At 54.1% G+C, this 27,500-nt stretch overlaps 1 protein-coding gene and 2 non-coding genes across 3 annotated transcripts; all 3 read left to right on the top strand.

The window, feature by feature from the left end:
- Positions 1 to 27,500, top strand: NCAPD2 (non-SMC condensin I complex subunit D2). Its single transcript, XM_072129446.1, is given in 39 exon segments — positions 1 to 146; positions 1,479 to 1,605; positions 1,698 to 1,773; positions 2,723 to 2,781; positions 4,262 to 4,408; positions 4,411 to 4,442; positions 5,282 to 5,421; positions 5,838 to 5,965; positions 6,420 to 6,524; positions 6,527 to 6,542; positions 6,623 to 6,770; positions 6,852 to 7,049; positions 7,778 to 7,811; positions 7,814 to 7,911; positions 7,982 to 8,069; positions 8,166 to 8,274; positions 8,276 to 8,329; positions 8,418 to 8,457; positions 8,459 to 8,531; positions 8,737 to 8,787; positions 8,790 to 8,936; positions 9,026 to 9,200; positions 10,623 to 10,707; positions 10,793 to 10,926; positions 11,262 to 11,394; positions 11,506 to 11,590; positions 11,678 to 11,830; positions 11,902 to 12,077; positions 14,344 to 14,449; positions 14,532 to 14,655; positions 14,743 to 14,898; positions 15,155 to 15,332; positions 15,404 to 15,498; positions 18,062 to 18,142; positions 18,218 to 18,401; positions 20,799 to 20,928; positions 26,342 to 26,479; positions 27,099 to 27,156; positions 27,440 to 27,500. Coding segments are annotated over 38 exon segments (4,113 nt in total). The 5' UTR covers positions 1 to 146; positions 1,479 to 1,487.
- On the top strand, positions 1,833 to 2,112 carry LOC140106806 (small nucleolar RNA U85). Its single transcript, XR_011850865.1, has one exon. It is a non-coding gene; the product is annotated as a small nucleolar RNA U85 (small nucleolar RNA).
- Positions 5,505 to 5,777, top strand: LOC140106807 (small nucleolar RNA U85). Its single transcript, XR_011850866.1, has one exon. It is a non-coding gene; the product is annotated as a small nucleolar RNA U85 (small nucleolar RNA).

The raw sequence follows: 27,500 nt of genomic DNA, 5'->3' as shown, positions 1-27,500 counted from the left end.
GGCTGTTTTATCCCGCGACATCATGAGGTTAGTGCATCGTGATTGGGTAGATTTTGGCGGGAGGAGCAGATTTGAAGTCAGCGGGTTATTGGGATCTCACTGCTCCCGGGAGTTCGAGCGCGGAGCCGGCACCGGAGACGCCTGAGGTAAGTGGAGGCGGGACTACAAACCGCATCGTCTAGAGGAGTGTTCACACTCTGCAGGGCGGGGATAGGCCGGCACCTTCATGTCACCCGCGGCCCGGGAATGTGTCTGTGCCCCACCTTCCGGCAGCTTCTTTCTCCATGGTTTCCCGTCTTGTTGCGCTCGGGAGATCCGTGCGTTCAGGGGTCACTAATAAGTGACCAGCACGTGACCCCGTGTGATGGAGGGCTGACCCATGACCTATGACCCCCCTCTAAAGGTCGTGTGCAGGCTCCGGGCAGCCCCGCTGTGGGGTAAGAGGGAGATCAGTGATTTCTCTCCAGGAATTGTCTTACAAGCCGCAGTAATGTCCTCCATGAGATGAGCGACTGCCGTCACATCCTGACCCCGCAAAGCCCCAGATATTACCCCCTCCCCCGGGAGAAGTGCCCCCCCCAGCAGTTATCACCCTTATCCCCAGCAGAAGATATCCCCCCCCTCCCTCCCCCGGCCGATGCGACCCCCCCCCCCCCCCCCCCCCCCCCCGGCACATATCACCCCTGGCCTGGCCGATACGGCCCCCCTTCCACACCCAGACCCCCCCTCCCCCGGCCGATGCGACCCCCGACACATATCACCCCTGGCCAATACGGCCCCCCTTCCACACCCAGCCCCCTCCCCCGGCCGATGCGACCCCCGGCACATATCACCCCTGGCCTGGCCAATGCGGCCCCCCTCCACACCTAGCTGCCCCCTTCCCCTCCCTCCCCCGGCCGATGCGACCCCTGGCACATATCACCCCTGGCCTGGCCAATGCGGCCCCCCCCTTCCACAGCCAGCCCCCCCCCCCTCCCTCCCCCGGCCGATGCGACCCCTGGCACATATCACCCCTGGCCTGGCCGATGCAACCCCCCCCTACCACACCCAGCTGCTCCCTTCCCCTCCCTCCCCCGGCCGATGCGACCCCTGGCACATATCACCCCTGGCCTGGCCAATGCGGCCTCCCTCCCCTTCCACAGCCAGCCTCCCCCGGCCGATGCGAACCCTGGCACATATCACCCCTGGCCTGGCCGATGCAACCCCTCCCCTTCCACACCCAGCTGCTCCCTTCCCCTCCCTCCCCCGGCCGATGCGACCCCTGGCACATATCACCCCTGGCCTGGCCAATGCGGCCCCCCCCTTCCACAGCCAGCCCCCCCCCCTCCCTCCCCCGGCCGATGCGACCCCTGGCACATATCACCCCTGGCCTGGCCAATGCGGCCCCCCCTTCCACAGCCAGCCCCCCCCCCCCCCCCTCCCTCCCTCCCCTCCCCAGCAGATGCCGTCTTATACCTTGATGTCTTTCCTCTGCACAGGTCTCCGCTATGGCCGTCCAGTTCAGTGTCCCTTTGGCCTTTAAGGACTTGCTGAGGAGTGGAGGAGTGGGCCAGTATGTGGTCCAGGAGGTTCTGCCTGTGCGCCAGCTGGACGCCCAGCTCCTTGGTAAGAGATCCGGCAGGTGGGAGGTCTCCATCTGGTGATTATTGGGGTCTCTGAGTTTTGCCTCTTTAATGTTTTGTGACTTGTTTTTCCAGCGTATAAAGCCGCCCTCCGCTCCCAGGGCCCCAAGTGTGTCCTAGAGCACTTCGATTCCCTGTACAGCGTGATCTAGTAAGTAATGTGTACATAGAGTGTATATGTAATGTCTGTCTGTGGATTTCCTCTCCTCGGCCACATGATGAGTCCAAGGCGAATGTGACTCGTGCCTCCTGTGGACGGCTCTTTGCTCGCTGCCCTCGGTCTGTAATCTTGGTGGCTGCGCAGAAGTGTCTCGCTGCCGCTGTAAGGCCGGACCTACATTACACAGTGCTGGTCCTTCTCAGCTAATCTGCCCCCCAGAGTGTGTGGTCAGCGCATGAGAGGACCTACAGGACGGAGCGGGAGCTGCACAGGGCCGGGCGCAGAGCCCAGGCAGAGAGATGAGCACTGATCTTTGGTAATCTGATGGCTGAGGAAGACATAAAATCTGCCACTTCCCTGTGACTTCCCTCCGGTGTTATGTGAACGATTATCTTCTACTTCACAACAAGGAGATGATGGAAAACTGTAGACAACAAATCAAGCAAGGTGACGTGACATAACTTGTATTGATATTCAGATTCTGCAGTACTAACCCTATTAACCCCTAACCAGACAGATGACTATTAATCCCTAAGTTTCCTAACCTCTGAGCCGCCCTAAATGGCTGGAACCTTTCCCTATAAACACTGGCCCTTTTAAAGACCCAAGAATCCCAGGGAAGGTTTATAAAACTGCTGTAAAGTAGTGATGTCAGGTAGAGCATGTCCCTACATGCCATGTTTCGCCCTGCTTGGGCTCATCGGGACATTTCACAATTACCATAGTCACCTTTGTGGTTGGTGACAGAAGTGTTGGAATGGGTACAGGTTAACTTGTATCAGGCATGTAAGTGACCTGTGCGAGTCATTTCCTGTGTCGGGAGCTTGTGATGGAGAGCTCCCGACCAGTGGGTCCATGTGCACAATCTCAGCCCCTACAAAGTGTGAAGAGTCCTCACCATTAAATGCCGTCTTATACCTTTTATATGGTGTTTTTGCAGCCATTTTCGCTCGGTGGAGGCTGCTCTGAAAGAAGATCTGCTCGAGCTGCTTATTAAAGGTAAGGAAGGGGGGGATCTGGCCTGAAAGGTGGTGATGCCGGAGTTCTTCTACTTATTTCATAGCCGCCGCTACGGATTTGATGTCATATTTCTATATATACAAGGTATATTCCGGTCCCTGAGCTGGTGGGAAAAGGGGCCCTGTATCTGTCTGGAGACACTACAGAGGGCAGTGCTAAACCCGTATCTGTACATTTTGGCTGCCCAGTCCCCCAGGTGCGCTCCCTATGGTATCACTACTTGTAGAAATGAGGTGAAGGGCAAAACTTATATTTGGTTTGGAGGGTTGTACAAAATACAAACCTTTATGGAGAAACCTGAGACTTCCCGCAGTAGCTGAAGTGCCGGAGCGTGGACTATGGGAGGCCATGGGGATTCATGGGGTGCACTGATGGTGTCACATGACCTTGCCACAATGTTTTATCATCTCCAGCTGTAGACTCAGGATATCAAGCCGTAGGTGATGGTCTATGGACAATGGAGGGGGATGGTAGAGTGTTAGATCGCTGACTTATAAGTAATTACTGGGACAATATCCAAAAAATTCCATCTAACAGTTCACTGTCAATGATAAGCGGATCCAGAGCCCTGACGGATACAGTGGACGTCTGTACCAGCACCTGAACGGTCCCTAGTGAGAAGCGGAGGCTTTCCCCATTATATTTATGGCCCACAACTTACAGGACCCCAGTGCGGCTGATCAGGGAGGGAGTGATGGTAGTGAGGGGCCGCGTCTGCTGCACTGATGTCCGGACGTTTTGGAGGAAGATGTTGGAACTTTAAAGGAAACCTACCACCACAAATCTACCTATAAAGGTAGATTGGGTGGTAGGTGAATCAATGGGACGTGATGATAGACCTTTTAAGGGCTAATCCTCACGTCCCCGCACTTTTTTGTAAACTTTTATTACCCCAATATGTTAATTTTGTAATGCGGCTACTTGGGCGTGGAGTAGCCGCATCTGAGGTTACACGAGGCGGCTTCTCCACGCCCCGGTAGCCACTTTACCCTCCTACTCACCATGTTCGGCGCGCAGCTGCTCGTAGCTGCGCGCCCTCATCCGCCGATCCTGCCGTCTGCGAATGCGCAGAAGCGGCATTCGCAGACGGTCACTGATCGGCGATGAGGGGCGCGCAGCACAGCTGCGCGCCGAACATGGTGAGTAGGAGGGTAAAGTGGCTACCGGGGCCGTGGAGTAGCCGCCTCGTGTAACCTCAGATGCGGCTACTCCACGCCCCAAGTAGCCGCATTACAAAATTAACATATTGGGGTAATAAAAGTTTACAAAAAAGTGCGGGGACGTGAGGATTAGCCCTTAAAAGGGCTATCCTCACGTCCCATTGATTCACCTACCACCCGATCTACCTTTATAGGTAGATTTGTGGTGGTAGGTGCCCTTTAATTTGTATTTTGCCAGAATTGTAGTGCACATAGAACCTGCACTACAGTAATTTTACTTGTCTGCACTTTACTTGTAGCAAATTCCCAACATGCGAGTGAACTGCCCTCCCTGCTGGAAGACCTGTCACTGGCCTCAGCAGATCGGAACCTCCACCTGAACACCCTCAAGATGAACTGTTTTCTCCTTTTGCATCTGGTGGAGGCGTTTGAAGTGGAAACCTATAAGCTGCATTGGGCAATGTGGAGCCCAGTGGGAAGGTGAAGGCTACTCTGCATTTATAACAAATGATGCATAAAGCAACAGGAACATTTAAGAACTTGTTTTCTAATAAGATTCCATTCCTCTTATGCTGTCCCTAATGTGACATCCATTCTGTAAGCTGCTGGACCAGGCTGACTCTGCTCTATATTGTCTTCCATGCTGCTCCTTGTGAGGCTGTACTATAGAGGAGGAGCTGGATCTCCTGTGTGCAGAGACATCTGTGCACATACAAGAGCTTATTCCTATGTCCATTCTATAAGGTGGTGGACCAGGCTAACTCTGCTCTATAATGTCTCCCATGCTGCTCCTTGTGAGGCTACACACAGGAGATCCAGCTCCTCGTATGTGCCTTGATGTCTCTGTACTATAGATAAGAGCTTAGTCCTATGTCCATTCTATAAGGTGGTGGACCAGGCTGACTCTGCTCTATAATGTCTCCCATGCTGCTCCTTGTGAGGCCTGCACACAGGAGATCCAGCTCCTCGTATGTGCACAGATGTCTCTGTACTATAGATAAGAGCTTAGTCCTATGTCCATTCTATAAGGTGGTGGACCAGGCTGACTCTGCTCTATAATGTCTCCCATGCTGCTCCTTGTGAGGCTGCACACAGGAGATCCAGCTCCTCGTATGTGCACAGATGTCTCTGTACTATAGATAAGAGCTTAGTCCTATGTCCATTCTATAAGGTGGTGGACCAGGCTGACTCTGCTCTATAATGTCTCCCATGCTGCTCCTTGTGAGGCTGCACACAGGAGAACCAGCTCCTCGTATGTGCACAGATGTCTCTGTACTATAGATAAGAGCTTATTCCTATGTCCATTCTTTTGCTCTCAGGGCAGGAAGGCGAAGTCTAAAGCGGATGGTTTCTTGTGGGAGAACGAGAGGGAGAGCGTCCTGCAAACCGTTACTCACCTGCTTCAGCTGGATATACGACGGCTTTGGAACATGTCATTGATTGAAGAGGAGTTTATCAGGTTTGATCCTGTTTTACTTTTCTTCCATTTTGGGAGCTTTTGCATTAGAAAACCTGGTGTAAGAGTCTCTAATTCTTTGTCCTGCTGTGTGATGAGTCCAAGGCGAATGTGACTTCTCTGGTTTGACCTTTTGCTCTTTGCCCTCGGTCTGTAATCTTGGTGGCTGTGCAGTAGTTCTCGCTGCCGCTGTAAGGCCAGACCTACATTAAGCGTCATTGCTGGTTTCCTCAGTACTGATCTGCCCGCACAAGTGTCTGGCAGAGTATGAGTGGACCAACAGGTTCCTGATCTGCGGAGGGCTTAGTAGGGTCATTACTCAGGGGGTGTGAGCACATATCTTTGGTAACCTGACAGCAGGTAAAGTGAGTTTGCTGTAACTTTTCATTATTCGTTGTGTAATTAATGTTTCCTTTCAGCATGGTCACCGGCTGCTGCTACAAAATGATGGAAAATCCAAGTATTGGAGCATTGAAAAACAAGTCCCTGTGGGAAGCCTTGTCACATCTGCTTGGTGTAGCTGTGAAGCGCTCGAATGACACCCTGAGTAAGTCTGAGCGAAGGACCTCACTGCGGGGCCAGAAGCTTTGCCTTTACTACATGACAGGACTTCTTAGCTGGCGTGTGACCTCCTCCTCCACTGGGCATGTCTCTGCTCCGGGCCCTCGGTCTGTAATCTTGGTGGTTGTGGATTAGGTTCTCGCTGCCGCTGTAAGCCGGACCCACAGCAAGTTTTTTTTTCATGGTCTTTCTCAACTTGATTTATACTGCCCATCAAAGTGTGAGGTGCAGATACTGAGGAGACCTACAAGACTGGGAGCTACAGGGAGCAGAGGCCGGCACTCATACACGGGGGACGGGGAGAACTGCTATGACAATGAGTGGCTCCCCTGTTGGAGTTTATCTTCGCTTTCATGGGTCTTGGTGCGAGTCTTTTGAATCCTTTAGATATTAAAGCGCTAATGATTTTTATGCGTCTGACATGTGCTGTGACTTTGTAGGTGTCAGTGTGAAGGTCATTCAGCTCCTGCAGCACTTTGAGCATCTGGCGCCGTTGCTGGTCCATGCACTGAGTCTTTGGGCCACTGAATACGGAATGAAGGCACTGGTGGGGAAATAATGAGGTGAGACGCTGCACACTGGTAATTATCTTCTTTCATCATTTTCCTTTGCTTTTGGGATTTAACCATTTTCATTGTTGCAGAAAAATTGGTCAGAAGTCGTGTCAGGACCTCTCCCGGGAAAGCTCGGCAGTAAAGACTCTGTGCAGCTTCATCACTCAGCTCTCTGAGAAGATCCCTGCCATCATGATGCCACATATCAGCGTTCTCTTAGATTACCTGGACAGCGAGGTAACATGTCTCCATTGTCTGCGATGAATTATCTTCCCTCACATACAACGTAACTTGTTATTATATCTTGCACATCCGTAGCCTTATATGATGAGAAACGCTGTGTTGACGGTAATGGGAGAGACGGTTATCCGTGTCCTTAGTGGAGACAACCTGGACGAGTCCGAGAAAAATACAAGGGACAGTTTCCTGGACACTATCCAGGAACATATCCACGATGTCAACACTTATGTGCGATCCTGCGTCCTGCAAATCTACAATCGTATTGTGCAAGAAAAGGTAAGTTTGTGGCTATATGAAACCTTAATTAACTTGTATCTTTTATATATTACATAAAGTTGTGTTTAAAGGGATATTTCCATGAAGACAAGATTCGTGAATATACTCGGGATAACAAAATAACTTTCTTTAATTCACAGTTTGTATAAAAAAAAAAAAAACACAGCATTTCAGATATAATTCTACCCTGGCAGTGCCGTCGGCAGTATTGTTGGGTGCCATAGTAGAGTTCAACTGTGGCACTTAACAGGTAACTGCTGTGACTTGTGCCACAACAGGGGGTGTCAGCTGTAATTCCCATGAGCACTCCCCATACAACCCTGCAGCACCGGGACCTTATAATACATCCTGGTGCACAGGGGGTTAAAAATGGAAAACTTTCTTTCATGGACAGACCCCTAAGTGTATTCCATATACACAGAATGGATTGTAACCACCCCCCCAATCACTGAGAGCTTGGGGGCTCCTCCACCTTCTTCCCCTCCTGCTGGAGTCCTGCGCTTGAAGCGGCTTCAGCAATTCAGCTTCAAGGGGTTTTCCCATCTGGGCATTTACATTGAATTCATTTGCCTTATGTAAACATTTCTTCAATTGGATGTTATTAAAAAAAATGTTCCTGTGGAGATAATTTCTCATATAGTCATATGGTCCCTCAGATACGACCACATGCCAGTGCCAGCCCCGGACTTTCTCCTGAAATACTTGATGTCTCGTGTCTCTGGTTCCAGGCTCTGCCTCTGTCTCGTTTCCAGTCGGTGGTCACGTGGTGGTCGGCCGCCTCTATGACAAATCTGTCAAGGTCTGCAAAAACGCCATCCAGGTTCTTGCATCTTTTCTTGCCAACAATCCTTTCACTTGTAAGGTGAGTCTCTACCTGTAGGGTGTGTCGGGTATGAAGTTATTATTGCTCAGTGATTGTCTCCGTTCTGCAGCTGAGCAGCGCGGACCTAAAGGGGCCTCTGGAAAAAGAACGGAATAAAATGAAGGAGCTTCAAGCCAAATACAAGGGGAAGCCGCCAGGTCTGTTCTTGTGGCCCCGTGGGCTGTTCTGTTCCCCGTGATTGGTTTCTTACATCATGGCTGCTCTGACTGTTGTATCCTTGTGCTGTAATCCAGTTGTAGTGATCTCTGCAGAAGAGGAATGGGAGGCCATGCTTCCGGAATTGCTGGAGGCTCTGGATGCCCTGGAAGAGGAGGACAATGAGGAGGAGGAGGACGTGGCGTCTCCCCCAGCAGCTCTGTGAGCTCGTCCTGGGGCTGCTGAAGAGCACCAGTTACAAGTCAGGATCAGCCGATCTTACACTTTTTTTTTTTTTTTTCTTGAGAAAATGAATCTCTTTGGTTAACTTTTTATTTATTTTTTTTCAGAAAGGCCATTTGTTTGGTAAAGAAGGGAATCTCTCTCTTCCCAGAAGGACCCTCTGCTGTCATTAGAGGATGGGGATGGAGCCGTGACCAGAATTCTGGAGAGAATCTTCACAGGTAGAGGAAGGCCCGGCCCAAACTGAAGCTTCATGGTGGTTCATGTGTCGCTCTGGTTTGTTGCTGTTCCTTTTGATCACTTTGCTCTCATGTCACGTCTTTCACTTACAAACTAGTGGTGGACCTGATGGCTTTGCCTTGTGTTCACTACCTGATGTCTTATTCTAATCATCTCACTAATCTAACATTCTTCACAATATTTCAGGAAAGGATAAAAGTTCAGAAACCACAAATGAGAAGCAAGAAGTTGGTGAAGAAGCCCTGAGGCGTCAGAGGAGCAGAGGTCTGAGCTGAACAAGCAGGAGATGCTGGTGCAGTACCTGACTGACGCTCACCATTTCTCAGTGAAGATAGAAGAAGCCATTGATATAATAAGTAAGATGATGTACGAGGCGGCCTCATCTGGTGAGTTCAGGATACTTTCCTTTTGAGATGTATTGATCATTTTTAAGGAGAGTTGAACTAACCCAATAACTGCTGGTAATGTTTTCTAGTGGTACAAGAAGTCATAGAATTCTTTGTGACTGTGTCACAATTCGGGGTACCTCAGGCTGTAATTGGAGTGCGCCGAATGCTGCCGCTTGTGTGGTCCAAGGAGCCTGGTGTTCGTGACGCTGTAGTGGGTGCTTACCGCCAACTCTATATTGGAGCCACTTCAGAGTCTGAAAGGTGAGTGCTGTAGTAAGAGCTATATTATGGAGCCTGTTCTTTAGGGTGCAGTCACACCAGGTTTTTTAGACATGCATTTAAAAACCTAATGAAACGGCTGAAGAGATTTGCCAAAGTTGATTACTGTCGCATTGCCAAAAACATAACTGTTAATGCAAGGTTTTATTAATACTGGCGTTTTGAAAATGCAAATGTTTACATTCCATTTATTTGGTTTGGGAGCGCTGGTGACTTCAGACGTCAGCGGGTGCAGGTCCTGAGTCTGCAGCAAAGTATTTAGACGTCTCGACAGTTTTCTACTGCTCCGGGCTAGCTGCGGGAGCAGGACTGTCTCAGGGCGTCACAGAGACCCTGGGGAGATGTGGTTATGGTTTCTCCCTTCTCCACTCTCACAGCATTGCACTGAATGAGCCGCTGGGGTCTTCAGGGGTTAAACAGAGCAGCTGGGACAAGACCAGTCCAGATCTGAGTCCCCAGTCACGGGTGGTCATTTCCCTGTAACTGAGGCTCTTCGGGTTGTGGCACACGTGGCGTTTGAACCCGTTTTTAAGCAGTCTGTTAAATGCATGCGTCTAAAGATGATTATGAAAAATGGTCAAACGCCAAACGCCTGCAGTTTACTTTTTCGTACTGCTTTAAACCCAGGTTCAAAACGCCACCTGTGCCACCGCCACCCTTACAGATGCCTCAGTTACAGGGGAAAACTTGTACAAGAAGAAAAATGAAAGTTAATGTTCATCCGGGTCGTTTATGACCTCATGTAAAGTAAGAACCCACACAAAAATATTCATAAAATACAATGTCCTTTCCCAATGTAATAAAAATCCCCCGCTACACTACAAAACCATCGCTGTAGTCTCCCCGAGACTGAACATATTATATACCACAACACAATGGGGAATTCATTAATGTTTTGAGTTATTTAGCAAATTAAGAAAACGCCATAAATTACAAAAAAAACAGCCTTTAAACTTTGAACACTTTTTAAAAATTTTAGTTGGGTATAAAACTTTCGTTGCTTATACTAGCTGTGTCCCGAAAAAAAAACACAGCAAAAAATGACCCTTAAACCGCACATACAAAAATGTACTAAATGCCCGGTCACTAAGGGGTTAAGCAAATCTCAGCTGTTTCATTGCGTTTTGAAATGCGTGTGTTCAGCAGCGCGGCCGCAGCCTCACGCGGTGTCTCATCTCTGCTGTCACCTCTGAGGTGGGAAGAACTGAACTACTGAATGCAGATTTTCTAGGCCTCTACAATGGAGGTGAATACAATTTGTGGAGATGGTAGAGCACCTGCACCCGCTTTATTTGGGGAGGCGCGCTCTAGGCTGCTGCTGGTCCCTGTGATCAGCGCTTGTGTCCTTGGTAATGACTCTGCATCTAGTGCTGTGACTTCTCATCACATGACTTCTTATTCCAGGGTGAAGGCTCAGAATTTGGTCCGGAATCTGTTATTGCTGATGCTGGACTCCTCTGCTGGCATCATCCAGTCCCTGGAGGAGATAGTAAGGGCTTTTATAGCATTCACGTTGTAAAGATTAGATTTTTTTACTAGAAATTTTAATCCTTTAAAAATCACTATCGTTTTAGGTTTTGGAGTTTGTACAAAAAGGGGAAATCCGTCCCTCTGTGATGCAGTTGCTGTGGGAGAAGTTTACCCTCAAGGTGTCTTGTTCTGACGTAGAACGTCGCGCTGCAGTTATGTTGCTGGGTATGATGGCTCGGTGAGTAATAGAGAGATTATTACCCTTCATAGGGGACATGTACAAAGGTCATATGATCAGTAAGAGGAGGGCTCTGCCTGCATGAGCTCAGACTGAGGGGTGACACGAGCTTATGAGGGGGGGGGGGGGAACGTCATGACAGGAATCCCCAAACCGAAGAGCGTCCCTCCCTCTGCCCCAGAGACAACATCACAGGAATCCCCAAACCTAAGGGCGTCCCTGGTGCCGGTGGTGGGGACGGGACAGGGGGAGGGGGTGGTCACTGGTGACCTGTTTAGCCGGGTGAAGGGCAGCGCTAGTACAGAACAGATGTAACAACCGAACGTCTATTAAAGGGGCCAACCAGAAATCGTTCTCAGTAACTTGGACACTCTGGTGACTGTGGGACTGGGACAAGACGTACACAAGGACTATCCGCTCGCTCGTGAAGTGTGTAACTGCATCCTGAAGATCACCCAAGGCCACAAGGTTGGTTTGTGTCCTGGCTGCAATATCTTCTCCGTGCTGCGCGGTTTAATAGTAGCGTGATGATTAGATGTTTTGTGTTATTGCTCCACAAACTTGTATCTATGTCTCCAGTCTGCCCCGGGGAAGACGTCTCCTCCGCTGCATCTTCCAAGGAGCCACCGCCTGTTCCAGAGTGTTACGGACGCCGTGGTTGGAGGTGAAGTCTATAGAGACTTATGTTATTGTGTTATATGTTACTATTATTTATCCCCACTTGTCTCTGTTTGGGCTTTTCCCCTATAAGGGATCACACAGCAGGACATGCACTGGTTAACCTTCAAGGAGGCGGTGATGAAACTGATGTATGAGATGGGGGAGGAGCCGGAGGAGATGAGCGCAGACGTCTTGTACAGATGCAGCCTGCAGGTGCAGCAGGTCCTGAACAGCCGAGGAGAAGGTGAGTTACAGGATCATTGGCTGCAGCACAATCCTGAGACCTCAGCAGTAACTGCACCCCTTCCCCTCCAGCATCCGAGCTGCCGGCCCATCTCCTCACCCACCTGCTGTCCCTGGCCGGAGACGTCGCTCTGCAGCTTGTGGTGCACCTGGAATGTACCGTCAGTGCAGAATTAAGGAGAAAAAGGGTTTTGAAAGAAGAGCAAGAAGCGGAGAAACTGGGGAAGAACAAACAAGGGAAGTGTAAGGTGAGTGGGTTACAATGTGACTGTATACAGAGGCGTCAGCAGGGATGGATCCGTAGCCTGGGATCTTGGGGTCCACATGTTCATAACTTCCCCAGTGTCCTCCACCTGGACCAAAAATAGTGGGGGGGATGAATTTGGAAACTGTGTTTTTCTGGTCATATTTATTAATCCCAACATCAGTTTTCATTTACAACACCAGGACCCCCCTTCCCCCGGTGCAATTCTTCAGGGCAGGGCTTTGAAGACATTAGATGGACACTCCAGTCATTGAACAATCTAGGGACCATAGGACCTCGCTGAGGCCACGCCTGCGCGCAGACCTGCTCCTGGGCGGCCCCTACAGCTGAGGCCACGCCTGCGCGCAGACCTGCCTCCTGGGCGGCCCTGTAGCCGAGGCCACGCCTGCGCGCAGACCTGCCTCCTGGGCGGCCCTGTAGCCGAGGCCACGCCTGCGCGCAGACCTGCCTCCTGGGCGGCCCTGTAGCCGAGGCCACGCCTGCGCGCAGACCTGCCTCCTGGGCGGCCCTGTAGCCGAGGCCACGCCTGCGCGCAGACCTGCCTCCTGGGCGGCCCTGTAGCCGAGGCCACGCCTGCGCGCAGACCTGCCTCCTGGGCGGCCCTGTAGCCGAGGCCACGCCTGCGCGCAGACCTGCCTCCTGGGCGGCCCTGTAGCCGAGGCCACGCCTGCGCGCAGACCTGCCTCCTGGGCGGCCCTGTAGCCGAGGCCACGCCTGCGCGCAGACCTGCCTCCTGGGCGGCCCTGTAGCCGAGGCCACGCCTGCGCGCAGACCTGCCTCCTGGGCGGCCCTGTAGCCGAGGCCACGCCTGCGCGCAGACCTGCCTCCTGGGCGGCCCTGTAGCCGAGGCCACGCCTGCGCGCAGACCTGCCTCCTGGGCGGCCCTGTAGCCGAGGCCACGCCTGCGCGCAGACCTGCCTCCTGGGCGGCCCTGTAGCCGAGGCCACGCCTGCGCGCAGACCTGCCTCCTGGGCGGCCCTGTAGCCGAGGCCACGCCTGCGCGCAGACCTGCCTCCTGGGCGGCCCTGTAGCCGAGGCCACGCCTGCGCGCAGACCTGCCTCCTGGGCGGCCCTGTAGCCGAGGCCACGCCTGCGCGCAGACCTGCCTCCTGGGCGGCCCTGTAGCCGAGGCCACGCCTGCGCGCAGACCTGCCTCCTGGGCGGCCCGGTGCGGCCATCAAAGGACCTCAATGGCATCAAACTTTTTGCTTGCTTTTCTTTTTTGACACTCCTTTTTCCAATCTAGTTACATTATTCAGGGTGCGGTTACACGTTGCAGTTAAAGGGGTTTTCTCATCTCGGCAGTCACATTCAGTGTCATTAATCTGCCATTTATAAACATTTCTTAAATTTTTGATGTTATTAAAAAAAAAAAAAAATGACCTTGGTGAAGATAATTTCTCATAAATGTAGTGATATAGTCCCTTAGAAACAAGACTGTCCTTATATACGACCACCTCTGCTGGAGGGATTGCACAAAGACACAAGTTTTAGTATATAAAATGTCCTGGAGTTACTGCAGGTCCTGCAGCCGTCCTGTGGTAATGATCGCTGAAGCCAGGAGGTCCGGCGGAGCTCTATAGCGCATGTCTGGCCACCGCTGCACAATGTGAGGTGGTTGTATCCAAGGAAGCCATCTAGTTTCTAAGAGACTTGGAGACATGTATGAGAAATTATCTTCACACACGCGGAGCGTGTGGTACCTGGAGCCTAAATCTACACTACTGGTCTCTAGGAGCCTCAATGCTTTCTTGTTTCCCCTTCGGATTGTATCTCCAAGTGTTGTAATGCCCGGATTGGACTAGAACCGAGGCTCCTCCATTTGTAGGGACTCCCCAGATGGGGGTATAACGGCTCAGTCCCATCAATCTCCACCCGCTCTTCCCCCTATCCTATCCCTTAGATTGCTGTGCGGGGTATATTGGTCTCCCTACTTCCTGCCCCCAGCACATGAATGTCCTCCAATAGCCCCCGTCTCTCTTGTGCCCCATCCTCTGAGACACCCCCCCCTCCCCCCCCCAGCATCTCTGAAGGGAATCCAGTTTTACTTTGTTTGCATTTTGCCAAGTTAATCCCCTAAATCTATAACCCATTGTATAGAAATATTCCTAGGACTCCCCAGGGGTGGCGTGGGTCTACACCTTACATCCGCGGAGGCGAGTCACTCTGTATAGTCGCGCTGGTTACTGCCTCCCCGGATGGTTCTCTGACTGCTCGGGGAGAATGTTAATGGCAGTTTTTCTCTGCAGGGCGATGAGAGTTTGCAGGAGGAGGACCTGGGGCTGGTCGGGGCGTCTGCCGATGATGCAGAAGCGGAGCTCATTCAGAGAGTTTGTGACAAGGAGCTTCTTCATGGTGGGTGTGAGAGCCGCCCGTGCTCCTCGGCCTCTAATAACGGTGTAAAGGGTTAATCGTATGAACCGTTCCCTTGTCACAGGGCAGCAGTACCTCTCTGCATTTCTTCCTCTTGTTCTCCGGGTTTGTAAAAATTCTGTGAAGTGCAGCGACCCGGCCTTGTGCACGGCAGCCACGCTGGCACTTACAAAGTTCATGATGATCAGGTAACTAATCAGTCAGTTATAGTAGTTTGTGGTTTTATGCCATTGCCTTAAATTTGACTTCTTCTCTTGTTTTGCGCCTCTTCCCAGCGCTGACTTCTGTGACTCTCACCTGCGTCTTGTCTTCACACTTCTGGAGAAGTCTCCTTTGCCAGTGGTGCGGTCAAACATCATGATTGCCTTAGGAGACCTCAGCATCAGGTTCCCTAATCTCATAGAGCCCTGGACCCCCCATCTCTATGCCAGGTAAGAGGACAATCGCAGTAAGTGCGGTCATTGCTGCATTAGTTACATGCATGGGGCTAGCGCTCTGTCCATGCACTTGGGGTTTTATGACCTGCTCCCATGCAGTGGCAGCTGCAGAGCGGATCCTGACCGATTGCTCCCATCCTTACCAGAAGTGGGGTCTGATTGCCAGCAGCCCCCGTCATATACTGTATATTGTATATATGCTATGCTGAAGACTTTGGATATTTCCAATTGCTCTTTCCTTGTACCTTAGACTGCGGGACGAGTCTCGTGAAGTTCGCAGGACCTCGGCCATTGTAATGACACATCTGATCTTAAAGGACATGGTAAAGGTTAAAGGGCAGGTCAGTGAGATGGCCGTGCTCCTTATCGATTCCGACCCAGAAATCTCCTCTCTGGCCAAGAATTTCTTCACGGAGCTGTCTAACAAGGTGCGTGCGCAGGACTCATCAGTGCTGGCATATAATACTCTAGATCCTTGATATCTTGTCCTGTCTTCCAGGGCAATGCGGTGTACAACCTTCTGCCGGATATAATCAGCCGCTTGTCAGACCCGGACTGTGGCGTGGAGGAGGAGCCTTTCCACACCATTATGAGGTGATCACATGGAAACATCTACTTTTATTACCATATTATATATTGTCCATAAAACTACGAGCGACAGTCTATCCTCAGTCTCTACTGGTTATGTAGCAGCGCTGAGTATTGACTATAGCAATAATGTGTAACACACTTGTAGAATCCCACAGATGTATCTAATGGAACCCGCGTTGTATTGCAGCCTTGTAGGCGGATTGTGTGGACCAACTCTTACAGAACTTGCCTTAACCCCTTTCCGCACCTTGACGTAGAATCGTGTCATGGCGATCGCCCAGTCTCAGAAGCTGAGCCCGTGCCATCGCGATCCCGACTGTTTAACCCTATAGACGCCACGGTCATAGTGACCACGGGGTCTATGGTGCATCAGTGCGGCGACTGGTACCCTCCGTGCAGGGCACCCTAATCCCAGGGCTGCCTATAGTAGCTGCCTGCTGACCATGTAATACACTGCAGTACATTAGTATTGCAGTATATTACAATGAACACTTGTTCATGTCCCTCCCTGGGGCAAAATAAAACTGTATAAAAAAAAAAAAATTTTTTTTAATTATTGAAAAAAGAATGAAAGGTCCCCTGAAGTACCGTTCCATGCAGTAATCAAAACATAAGTGATAATCGCAAAAAACACATTGGGTATCAAAAGTCCATAACAACCCATCCAATAAAATAAAATTGTCACTAAACCCGTACAGTGAACGCCGTAAAAAAAAGAAAAAAACACACAAAAAACTTCACAAATTGTAAAATTTTAACCGCATAAAAAGTGATCAAAAAGTAAAATTTACCCCAACATGATACCAAGAAAAGTACAGCTTGTCCCACAAAAAATAAGCTCTAACACAGCTCTGTAAACAAAAAAAATATACCGTATATACTCGCGTATGAGCAGAGGCCCCTAATTTTACCACAAAAACCTGGGAAAAACTACTGACTCGAGTATAAGCTGAGGGTGGGAAATGCATTGGTCACAGCCCCCCCAGTGTATAGCCTGCCGGACCCTGCCCCCCCCAGTATATAGCCTGCCGGACTCTGCCCCCCCAGTATATAGCCTGCCGGACCCTGCCCCCCCAGTATATAGCCTGCCGGACCCTGCCCCCCCAGTATATAGCCTGCCGGACCCTGCCCCCCCAGTATATAGCCTGCCGGACCCTGCCCCCCCCAGTATATAGCCTGCCGGACCCTGCCCCCCCAGTATATAGCCTGCCGGACTCTGCCCCCCCAGTATATAGCCTGCCGGACTCTGCCCCCCCCAGTATATAGCCTGCCGGACCCTGCCCCCCCAGTGTATAGCCTGCCGGACTCTGCCCCCCCAGTATATAGCCTGCCGGACTCTGCCCCCCCAGTATATAGCCTGCCGGACTCTGCCCCCCCAGTATATAGCCTGCCGGACCCTGCCCCCCCCAGTATATAGCCTGCCGGACCCTGCCCCCCCAGTGTATAGCCTGCCGGACCCTGCCCCCCCAGTATATAGCCTGCCGGACTCTGCCCCCCCAGTATATAGCCTGCCGGACTCTGCCCCCCCAGTATATAGCCTGCCGGACCCTGCCCCCCCCAGTATATAGCCTGCCGGACTCTGCCCCCCCAGTATATAGCCTGCCGGACTCTGCCCCCCCAGTATATAGCCTGCCGGACCCTGCCCCCCCAGTATATAGCCTGCCGCGCCCTGCCCCCCAGTGTATAGCCTGCCGGCACCTGCCCCCCCAGTATATAGCCTGCCGGACCCTGCCCCCACCCCCCACCCCCAGTATATAGCCTGCCGGACCCTGCCCCCCCCCCCCAGTATATAGCCTGCCGGACCCTGCCCCCCCCCCCCAGTATATAGCCTGCCGGACCCTGCCCCCCCCCCCCCCAGTATATAGCCTGCCGGACCCTGCCCCCCCCCCAGTATATAGCCAGCCGGACCCTGCCCCAGCCGGTGAGGTGAGATTTTTTTTTTTTTCCTCGAGTAGAAGCAGAGTTTGGGTTTTCAGCACTTAAATGGTGAATTGCAGTAATCGTGATGACCCAGAGAATAAAGAGAACACACTATTTTTATGGTATCGCTGAACGTCCAGGGAAAAAATGCTAAAAACCATAAAGAAGTATTCATGATTTTTTTTTTTTTTTTTTACCACCACCAATAGTTAATAAAATCAGATTATTGGCTATTAAGCCGCCCCCCCCACCATAAATGATGTCCCTGAAAAGTGGATCTCACCCACAAAAAAAAAAATAATCCCCCCCCATATGTCCAAATTACAAAAAAAATAAACCTTTTATATCCTGTAACATGTGACGCTGCAGATCTGCTCTGAATGGCTCCTCCCTCCGTCCTATGCTCCTCCCCCTGGTCTATGGTTATCACCTCCAAGAATGACACCGGGCGGGCCCTAAAGGACTGAAAGGCCCAGACACAAAGGGGTTAAGGTCCTGTGCCCATAACGCTGATACGTGCGGCTGCAAACAGCGGGCCCCTAGCACAATGGCCGTCACTGGGGCCACGGATTGGCTGCCACTTGTGCCGTAGGCCTTGTCTTTACCTGGCGCTGTATTAGTTACAGTTTTCTTGTGGTTTCCTCAGGCACCTCCTGTCTTACATCACCAAGGACAAGCAGAGCGAGAGCCTGGTAGAGAAGCTGTGCCATAGGTTCCGCACGGCCAGGTAAGTGTCTCCGGGTGCTGGCGCCGTGGTGCAGTCCTGATCTCGGTGCTTTGTCAGACACGTGTTTCCTCCTAGGACGGAGCGGCAGTGGAGGGATCTCGCCCTTTGTCTCTCGCTCCTCCCCTTCACGGAGAAAGCGCTGAATAAACTGCACGATTGCTTCGACTGTTACGGAGACAAACTGAGCGATGACGCCGTGTACAGCTCCTTCCTCACCGTGATAGGAAAGATGCGCAGAGGAGCCAAGCCCGAGCTCAAGGTAGGGATCTAACGAGCCGTGCACCTGTGTGACATCACATGACCAGGGATATAATGAGCCGTGCACCTGTGTGACATCACGTGACCGGGGATCTAACGAGCCGTGCACCTGTGTGACATCACGTGACCGGGAATCTAACGAGCCGTGCACCTGTGTGACATCACATGACCAGGGATATAACGAGCTGTGCACCAGTGTGACATCACATGACCAGGGATATAACGAGCCGTGCACCTGTGAGACATCACATGACCAGGGATGTACGAGCCGTGCACCTGTGAGACATCACATGACCAGGGATATAACGAGCCGTGCACCTGTGTGACATCACATGACCAGGGATATAACGAGCCGTGCACCTGTGTGACATCACATGACCAGGGATATAACGAGCCGTGCACCTGTGTGACATCACATGACCAGGGATATAACGAGCCGTGCACCTGTGTGACATCACATGACCAGGGATATAACGAGCCGTGCACCTGTGTGACATCACATGACCAGGGATATAACGAGCCGTGCACCTGTGTGACATCACATGACCAGGGATATAACGAGCCGTGCACCTGTGTGACATCACATGACCAGGGATATAACGAGCCGTGCACCTGTGTGACATCACATGACCAGGGATATAACACGCCGTGCACCTGTGTGACATCACATGACCAGGGATATAACGAGCCGTGCACCTGTGTGACATCACATGACCAGGGATATAACGAGCCATGCACCTGTGTGACATCACATGACCAGGGATATAACGAGCCATGCACCTGTGTGACATCACATGACCAGGGATATAACGAGCCGTGCACCTGTGTGACATCACATGACCAGGGATATAACGAGCCATGCACCTGTGTGACATCACATGACCAGGGATATAACGAGCCATGAACCTGTGTGACCTCACATGACCGGGGATATAACGAGCCGTGCACCTGTGTGACATCACATGACCGGGGATATAACGAGCCATGCACCTGTGTGACATCACATGACCAGGGATATAACGAGCCGTGCACCTGTGTGACATCACATGACCAGGGATATAACGAGCCGTGCACCTGTGTGACATCACATGACCAGGGATATAACGAGCCGTGCACCTGTGTGACATGACCAGGGATTCTACAATTGGGAAATTATTGAAGTTTTCCTTACACAAAGCTTATCAATTATTTGCTGACACTGGACAGGCCCTTTAATGGGTCTCTATTGGAACCTATCAGCTATATTTGTGAAAATGTGGTGACGGGTTCTCTGCAGGAGGTGGTAACTTCTTTTCAGCCAATAGTGGGGGGGGGGGGGGCAGCTTCCCCTGCAGAATGTGTGTCATCTCCATGGTGACGCTGAGCCGTGCGCAGGACGCTGGGTGCTGCTAGAAATCCGGGGGCCATTTATCTTGGGATACAAAGGCTTCTGGTTTATAGGTCAAAAAGAGTTGGGGGGAAAAATAAAGGGATCAATGTCCTGTAAGTGCAGTAAAGGCTTCTAACACAAGGGGGCGAGAGCCTGAGGCGGCCGGGGATCCTGGAGACCCCTTCTCATTGCTAGTAGTCTGTATACACATTGTAATCTCGGGGTCCCTGCTCCCCACGGCCTGAAGGTCTCTGTAGATCGTGTTCCTCTCCCTGACAATAGGCTGAAAACAATGCAAATCAATGTGTTATAGGAGATCTACCACCAGGATGAAGGATTGTAAACCAAGCACTGACACCGGTGTGCGCCCCCTCTGCAGGACCTCCTCTTCTTTAGGCTTCTTGTGCCCTTATTATTATTTATAGCAAAATGGCTTTAACCCCTTACCAACCTCACACGTTGTCTGTCAATGTTTGGAGAGGGATCGCAGGCTGAGAGAGGGGGGGGGTCTGAAAAAATACCCTAAAAGTTTTAATCCTTCCCTTTAACATAAAATTCACAAATATTTTGGGCATCGCCAAGACACTAATGTCCAATATATCAAAGTATAAAAACTATTGTTCCCAGCGAGTAACTCAATAACGGAAAATGGCGCCCAAAGTCGAAAATGCTGTATGTCCTCATAATGGTGGCAATGACGCCGCCCGCCGCTCCGTGCACTCAACTATGAAAAGCGCCAGGAAATTTTTTTTTCCTGCTTTCCAGTACATGGTCTGGATTTTTGAAGGTAGGAAGTGAAAAATGAAAATACAAAAATGAAAGTTGTTAGGGGATAAATTGTGCAATGAGAGGTTAATGGAGTCCTTCAGGCTCATTTACATAATTGTAGGGCTTTTTTTTGTGAAAACTAACATTAAAGGCTACAAGATGAGGATCTGCAGGAGGTGCACAGCCGTTTGTCCGCTGGGTTTACAGTCCTTGATCCTGGTGATGAATATCCTTTAAGCGTTGCTTTTGTTTCTCCTCCAGACACAGGTTGATGAGTTTGAGCAGAAGCTCAGTGTTTGTCACAACAAAGGCTTAGAGAACCTGGACATCGCTGGAGAGGAAATCCACAATGGAGGCGTCCCACCATCAGCTGTGAAGAAAAATCCTGCTGGTAAGTGATTCCAGGATTGTCTGCAGGTATTAAATGAGTAGTGCATTGGCGTATAGCTCAGCTATTCTAGTGCACTGGAGAATCCCCCACGCGGGCGGATGGCTCAGCTATTCTAGTGCACTGGAGAATCCCCCACGCGTGCGTATAGCTCAGCTATTCTAGTGCACTGGAGAATCCCCCACGCGTGCGTATAGCTCAGCTCTTCTCCTCGTGCGCTGGAGAATCCCCCACGCGGGCGGATGGCTCTGCTCTTCTCCTCGTGCGCTGGAGAATCCCCCACGCGGGCGGATGGCTCTGCTCTTCTCCTCGTGCGCTGGAGAATCCCCCACGCGGGCGGATGGCTCTGCTCTTCTCCTCGTGCGCTGGAGAATCCCCCACGCGGGCGGATGGCTCTGCTCTTCTCCTCGTGCGCTGGAGAATCCCCCACGCGGGCGGATGGCTCTGCTCTTCTCCTCGTGCGCTGGAGAATCCCCCACGCGGGCGGATGGCTCTGCTCTTCTCCTCGTGCGCTGGAGAATCCCCCACGCGGGCGGATGGCTCTGCTCTTCTCCTCGTGCGCTGGAGAATCCCCCACGCGGGCGGATGGCTCTGCTCTTCTCCTCGTGCGCTGGAGAATCCCCCACGCGGGCGGATGGCTCTGCTCTTCTCCTCGTGCGCTGGAGAATCCCCCACGCGGGCGGATGGCTCTGCTCTTCTCCTCGTGCGCTGGAGAATCCCCCACGCGGGCGGATGGCTCTGCTCTTCTCCTCGTGCGCTGGAGAATCCCCCACGCGGGCGGATGGCTCTGCTCTTCTCCTCGTGCGCTGGAGAATCCCCCACGCGGGCGGATGGCTCTGCTCTTCTCCTCGTGCGCTGGAGAATCCCCCACGCGGGCGGATGGCTCTGCTCTTCTCCTCGTGCGCTGGAGAATCCCCCACGCGGGCGGATGGCTCTGCTCTTCTCCTCGTGCGCTGGAGAATCCCCCACGCGGGCGGATGGCTCTGCTCTTCTCCTCGTGCGCTGGAGAATCCCCCACGCGGGCGGATGGCTCTGCTCTTCTCCTCGTGCGCTGGAGAATCCCCCACGCGGGCGGATGGCTCTGCTCTTCTCCTCGTGCGCTGGAGAATCCCCCACGCGGGCGGATGGCTCTGCTCTTCTCCTCGTGCGCTGGAGAATCCCCCACGCGGGCGGATGGCTCTGCTCTTCTCCTCGTGCGCTGGAGAATCCCCCACGCGGGCGGATGGCTCTGCTCTTCTCCTCGTGCGCTGGAGAATCCCCCACGCGGGCGGATGGCTCTGCTCTTCTCCTCGTGCGCTGGAGAATCCCCCACGCGGGCGGATGGCTCTGCTCTTCTCCTCGTGCGCTGGAGAATCCCCCACGCGGGCGGATGGCTCTGCTCTTCTCCTCGTGCGCTGGAGAATCCCCCACGCGGGCGGATGGCTCTGCTCTTCTCCTCGTGCGCTGGAGAATCCCCCACGCGGGCGGATGGCTCTGCTCTTCTCCTCGTGCGCTGGAGAATCCCCCACGCGGGCGGATGGCTCTGCTCTTCTCCTCGTGCGCTGGAGAATCCCCCACGCGGGCGGATGGCTCTGCTCTTCTCCTCGTGCGCTGGAGAATCCCCCACGCGGGCGGATGGCTCTGCTCTTCTCCTCGTGCGCTGGAGAATCCCCCACGCGGGCGGATGGCTCTGCTCTTCTCCTCGTGCGCTGGAGAATCCCCCACGCGGGCGGATGGCTCTGCTCTTCTCCTCGTGCGCTGGAGAATCCCCCACGCGGGCGGATGGCTCTGCTCTTCTCCTCGTGCGCTGGAGAATCCCCCACGCGGGCGGATGGCTCTGCTCTTCTCCTCGTGCGCTGGAGAATCCCCCACGCGGGCGGATGGCTCTGCTCTTCTCCTCGTGCGCTGGAGAATCCCCCACGCGGGCGGATGGCTCTGCTCTTCTCCTCGTGCGCTGGAGAATCCCCCACGCGGGCGGATGGCTCTGCTCTTCTCCTCGTGCGCTGGAGAATCCCCCACGCGGGCGGATGGCTCTGCTCTTCTCCTCGTGCGCTGGAGAATCCCCCACGCGGGCGGATGGCTCTGCTCTTCTCCTCGTGCGCTGGAGAATCCCCCACGCGGGCGGATGGCTCTGCTCTTCTCCTCGTGCGCTGGAGAATCCCCCACGCGGGCGGATGGCTCTGCTCTTCTCCTCGTGCGCTGGAGAATCCCCCACGCGGGCGGATGGCTCTGCTCTTCTCCTCGTGCGCTGGAGAATCCCCCACGCGGGCGGATGGCTCTGCTCTTCTCCTCGTGCGCTGGAGAATCCCCCACGCGGGCGGATGGCTCTGCTCTTCTCCTCGTGCGCTGGAGAATCCCCCACGCGGGCGGATGGCTCTGCTCTTCTCCTCGTGCGCTGGAGAATCCCCCACGCGGGCGGATGGCTCTGCTCTTCTCCTCGTGCGCTGGAGAATCCCCCACGCGGGCGGATGGCTCTGCTCTTCTCCTCGTGCGCTGGAGAATCCCCCACGCGGGCGGATGGCTCTGCTCTTCTCCTCGTGCGCTGGAGAATCCCCCACGCGGGCGGATGGCTCTGCTCTTCTCCTCGTGCGCTGGAGAATCCCCCACGCGGGCGGATGGCTCTGCTCTTCTCCTCGTGCGCTGGAGAATCCCCCACGCGGGCGGATGGCTCTGCTCTTCTCCTCGTGCGCTGGAGAATCCCCCACGCGGGCGGATGGCTCTGCTCTTCTCCTCGTGCGCTGGAGAATCCCCCACGCGGGCGGATGGCTCTGCTCTTCTCCTCGTGCGCTGGAGAATCCCCCACGCGGGCGGATGGCTCTGCTCTTCTCCTCGTGCGCTGGAGAATCCCCCACGCGGGCGGATGGCTCTGCTCTTCTCCTCGTGCGCTGGAGAATCCCCCACGCGGGCGGATGGCTCTGCTCTTCTCCTCGTGCGCTGGAGAATCCCCCACGCGGGCGGATGGCTCTGCTCTTCTCCTCGTGCGCTGGAGAATCCCCCACGCGGGCGGATGGCTCTGCTCTTCTCCTCGTGCGCTGGAGAATCCCCCACGCGGGCGGATGGCTCTGCTCTTCTCCTCGTGCGCTGGAGAATCCCCCACGCGGGCGGATGGCTCTGCTCTTCTCCTCGTGCGCTGGAGAATCCCCCACGCGGGCGGATGGCTCTGCTCTTCTCCTCGTGCGCTGGAGAATCCCCCACGCGGGCGGATGGCTCTGCTCTTCTCCTCGTGCGCTGGAGAATCCCCCACGCGGGCGGATGGCTCTGCTCTTCTCCTCGTGCGCTGGAGAATCCCCCACGCGGGCGGATGGCTCTGCTCTTCTCCTCGTGCGCTGGAGAATCCCCCACGCGGGCGGATGGCTCTGCTCTTCTCCTCGTGCGCTGGAGAATCCCCCACGCGGGCGGATGGCTCTGCTCTTCTCCTCGTGCGCTGGAGAATCCCCCACGCGGGCGGATGGCTCTGCTCTTCTCCTCGTGCGCTGGAGAATCCCCCACGCGGGCGGATGGCTCTGCTCTTCTCCTCGTGCGCTGGAGAATCCCCCACGCGGGCGGATGGCTCTGCTCTTCTCCTCGTGCGCTGGAGAATCCCCCACGCGGGCGGATGGCTCTGCTCTTCTCCTCGTGCGCTGGAGAATCCCCCACGCGGGCGGATGGCTCTGCTCTTCTCCTCGTGCGCTGGAGAATCCCCCACGCGGGCGGATGGCTCTGCTCTTCTCCTCGTGCGCTGGAGAATCCCCCACGCGGGCGGATGGCTCTGCTCTTCTCCTCGTGCGCTGGAGAATCCCCCACGCGGGCGGATGGCTCTGCTCTTCTCCTCGTGCGCTGGAGAATCCCCCACGCGGGCGGATGGCTCTGCTCTTCTCCTCGTGCGCTGGAGAATCCCCCACGCGGGCGGATGGCTCTGCTCTTCTCCTCGTGCGCTGGAGAATCCCCCACGCGGGCGGATGGCTCTGCTCTTCTCCTCGTGCGCTGGAGAATCCCCCACGCGGGCGGATGGCTCTGCTCTTCTCCTCGTGCGCTGGAGAATCCCCCACGCGGGCGGATGGCTCTGCTCTTCTCCTCGTGCGCTGGAGAATCCCCCACGCGGGCGGATGGCTCTGCTCTTCTCCTCGTGCGCTGGAGAATCCCCCACGCGGGCGGATGGCTCTGCTCTTCTCCTCGTGCGCTGGAGAATCCCCCACGCGGGCGGATGGCTCTGCTCTTCTCCTCGTGCGCTGGAGAATCCCCCACGCGGGCGGATGGCTCTGCTCTTCTCCTCGTGCGCTGGAGAATCCCCCACGCGGGCGGATGGCTCTGCTCTTCTCCTCGTGCGCTGGAGAATCCCCCACGCGGGCGGATGGCTCTGCTCTTCTCCTCGTGCGCTGGAGAATCCCCCACGCGGGCGGATGGCTCTGCTCTTCTCCTCGTGCGCTGGAGAATCCCCCACGCGGGCGGATGGCTCTGCTCTTCTCCTCGTGCGCTGGAGAATCCCCCACGCGGGCGGATGGCTCTGCTCTTCTCCTCGTGCGCTGGAGAATCCCCCACGCGGGCGGATGGCTCTGCTCTTCTCCTCGTGCGCTGGAGAATCCCCCACGCGGGCGGATGGCTCTGCTCTTCTCCTCGTGCGCTGGAGAATCCCCCACGCGGGCGGATGGCTCTGCTCTTCTCCTCGTGCGCTGGAGAATCCCCCACGCGGGCGGATGGCTCTGCTCTTCTCCTCGTGCGCTGGAGAATCCCCCACGCGGGCGGATGGCTCTGCTCTTCTCCTCGTGCGCTGGAGAATCCCCCACGCGGGCGGATGGCTCTGCTCTTCTCCTCGTGCGCTGGAGAATCCCCCACGCGGGCGGATGGCTCTGCTCTTCTCCTCGTGCGCTGGAGAATCCCCCACGCGGGCGGATGGCTCTGCTCTTCTCCTCGTGCGCTGGAGAATCCCCCACGCGGGCGGATGGCTCTGCTCTTCTCCTCGTGCGCTGGAGAATCCCCCACGCGGGCGGATGGCTCTGCTCTTCTCCTCGTGCGCTGGAGAATCCCCCACGCGGGCGGATGGCTCTGCTCTTCTCCTCGTGCGCTGGAGAATCCCCCACGCGGGCGGATGGCTCTGCTCTTCTCCTCGTGCGCTGGAGAATCCCCCACGCGGGCGGATGGCTCTGCTCTTCTCCTCGTGCGCTGGAGAATCCCCCACGCGGGCGGATGGCTCTGCTCTTCTCCTCGTGCGCTGGAGAATCCCCCACGCGGGCGGATGGCTCTGCTCTTCTCCTCGTGCGCTGGAGAATCCCCCACGCGGGCGGATGGCTCTGCTCTTCTCCTCGTGCGCTGGAGAATCCCCCACGCGGGCGGATGGCTCTGCTCTTCTCCTCGTGCGCTGGAGAATCCCCCACGCGGGCGGATGGCTCTGCTCTTCTCCTGCAGTGAAGTCGGACTGGATCTTGTAGCTTGAACAGTTGTGGTCGTGTTTCCTCCCCAGGTAAGAGACGTCCTCTGAAATCTCTGAACAAGGCCCCAAAAGCCTCCGAGGAAACTGAGTTCCAGACTCCTAAATCTCGTGCACCCAGAAAAAATGTGAGGAAGGTGACGGTGACCTTCTCCAGTGATGAGGAGTCGGGTGAGTGTCGCTCTAGACCAGCTGCAGCAGGTTGGTCAGGGCTGCTTTATCCCAAATTGTGGCAGAGGGTGGGGGGTCTGGGTTGTTTTTACCCCTGACCCTCTTCATACCATGTTAACCCATTAAACGTCCCACATGTATTGGATCTGTGACCTTGGAGGGTCTAAAATTACAATAAATAAAACCTCTTACTAAAGGCCGAATAGCTCAGAGCCCATTTCCTTAGAGCAGTGGGGGCCCGAATGTCTGTCCCGGTCTCCCATTGCTACCATCATGTGACTGTACATTGTCCTCGCTCGGGTATTGGCTTCAGAATATGGAAAATGACATTTATTTACATACAAATGTTTTGCGTTTCGATGATTCTTTGGGTCAGTACAGAGATATTATATGGGAGGCGTCATGTGAAAGCCGTAAAAGACTTAAGAAAATGTCCAGTACGCAGCATGGCGGGAGGCGGCGCGGGGGAATGAGGGCTCATCTGCACATCTCTTTACACTGGAAAGTCTCCTATGGGAGTGGCCAGGGGCTTTAAGGGGTTAATGCAGAAATAAAAATCCATGTAAGATCTTGCACCCTCTGACCCCCCCCCCCCCCCCCCTCTCTTTCTTCTCAGCAGATTTTGAAGCAGAATTGAGTGAAGCAGAGACTCCTAAAACTACTAGACCCGCGGAGCGGTCAGTGCTGCTTGTATGTGACTTGTTATATTAGTGTCTTGTATAATAAACCTCTTCCTCCTCGGGGCTCAGATGCTACAAAGTCTCTGGTTTATTTCCTATAAATTGTCGCTGCATTTTGGGTCGGGACTCTGTGACCCTATAGAACTCCTGCTCAAAGGACCTGGACCAGGACTGTGCAGGACCTGGCGATCCAAGGTCCATAATGATCAACAAGGTGATGTCTGACCTTTAACTTCTCTAAATAGATGACAGTGAGTGATGGTGACATTGTATCCCACAGGACGCTATGGGAGAATGGCTGCACGTTACTTCCTGTAGGTGGCGCCCTCCTGTCCCACTGA

Source organism: Engystomops pustulosus, chromosome 11 (assembly GCF_040894005.1).
Source record: "Engystomops pustulosus chromosome 11, aEngPut4.maternal, whole genome shotgun sequence".
NCBI lineage: Eukaryota > Metazoa > Chordata > Amphibia > Anura > Leptodactylidae > Engystomops > Engystomops pustulosus.
Note: the sequence above shows the minus strand (reverse complement) of the source record. Positions and strands in the feature narration are given on the sequence as shown.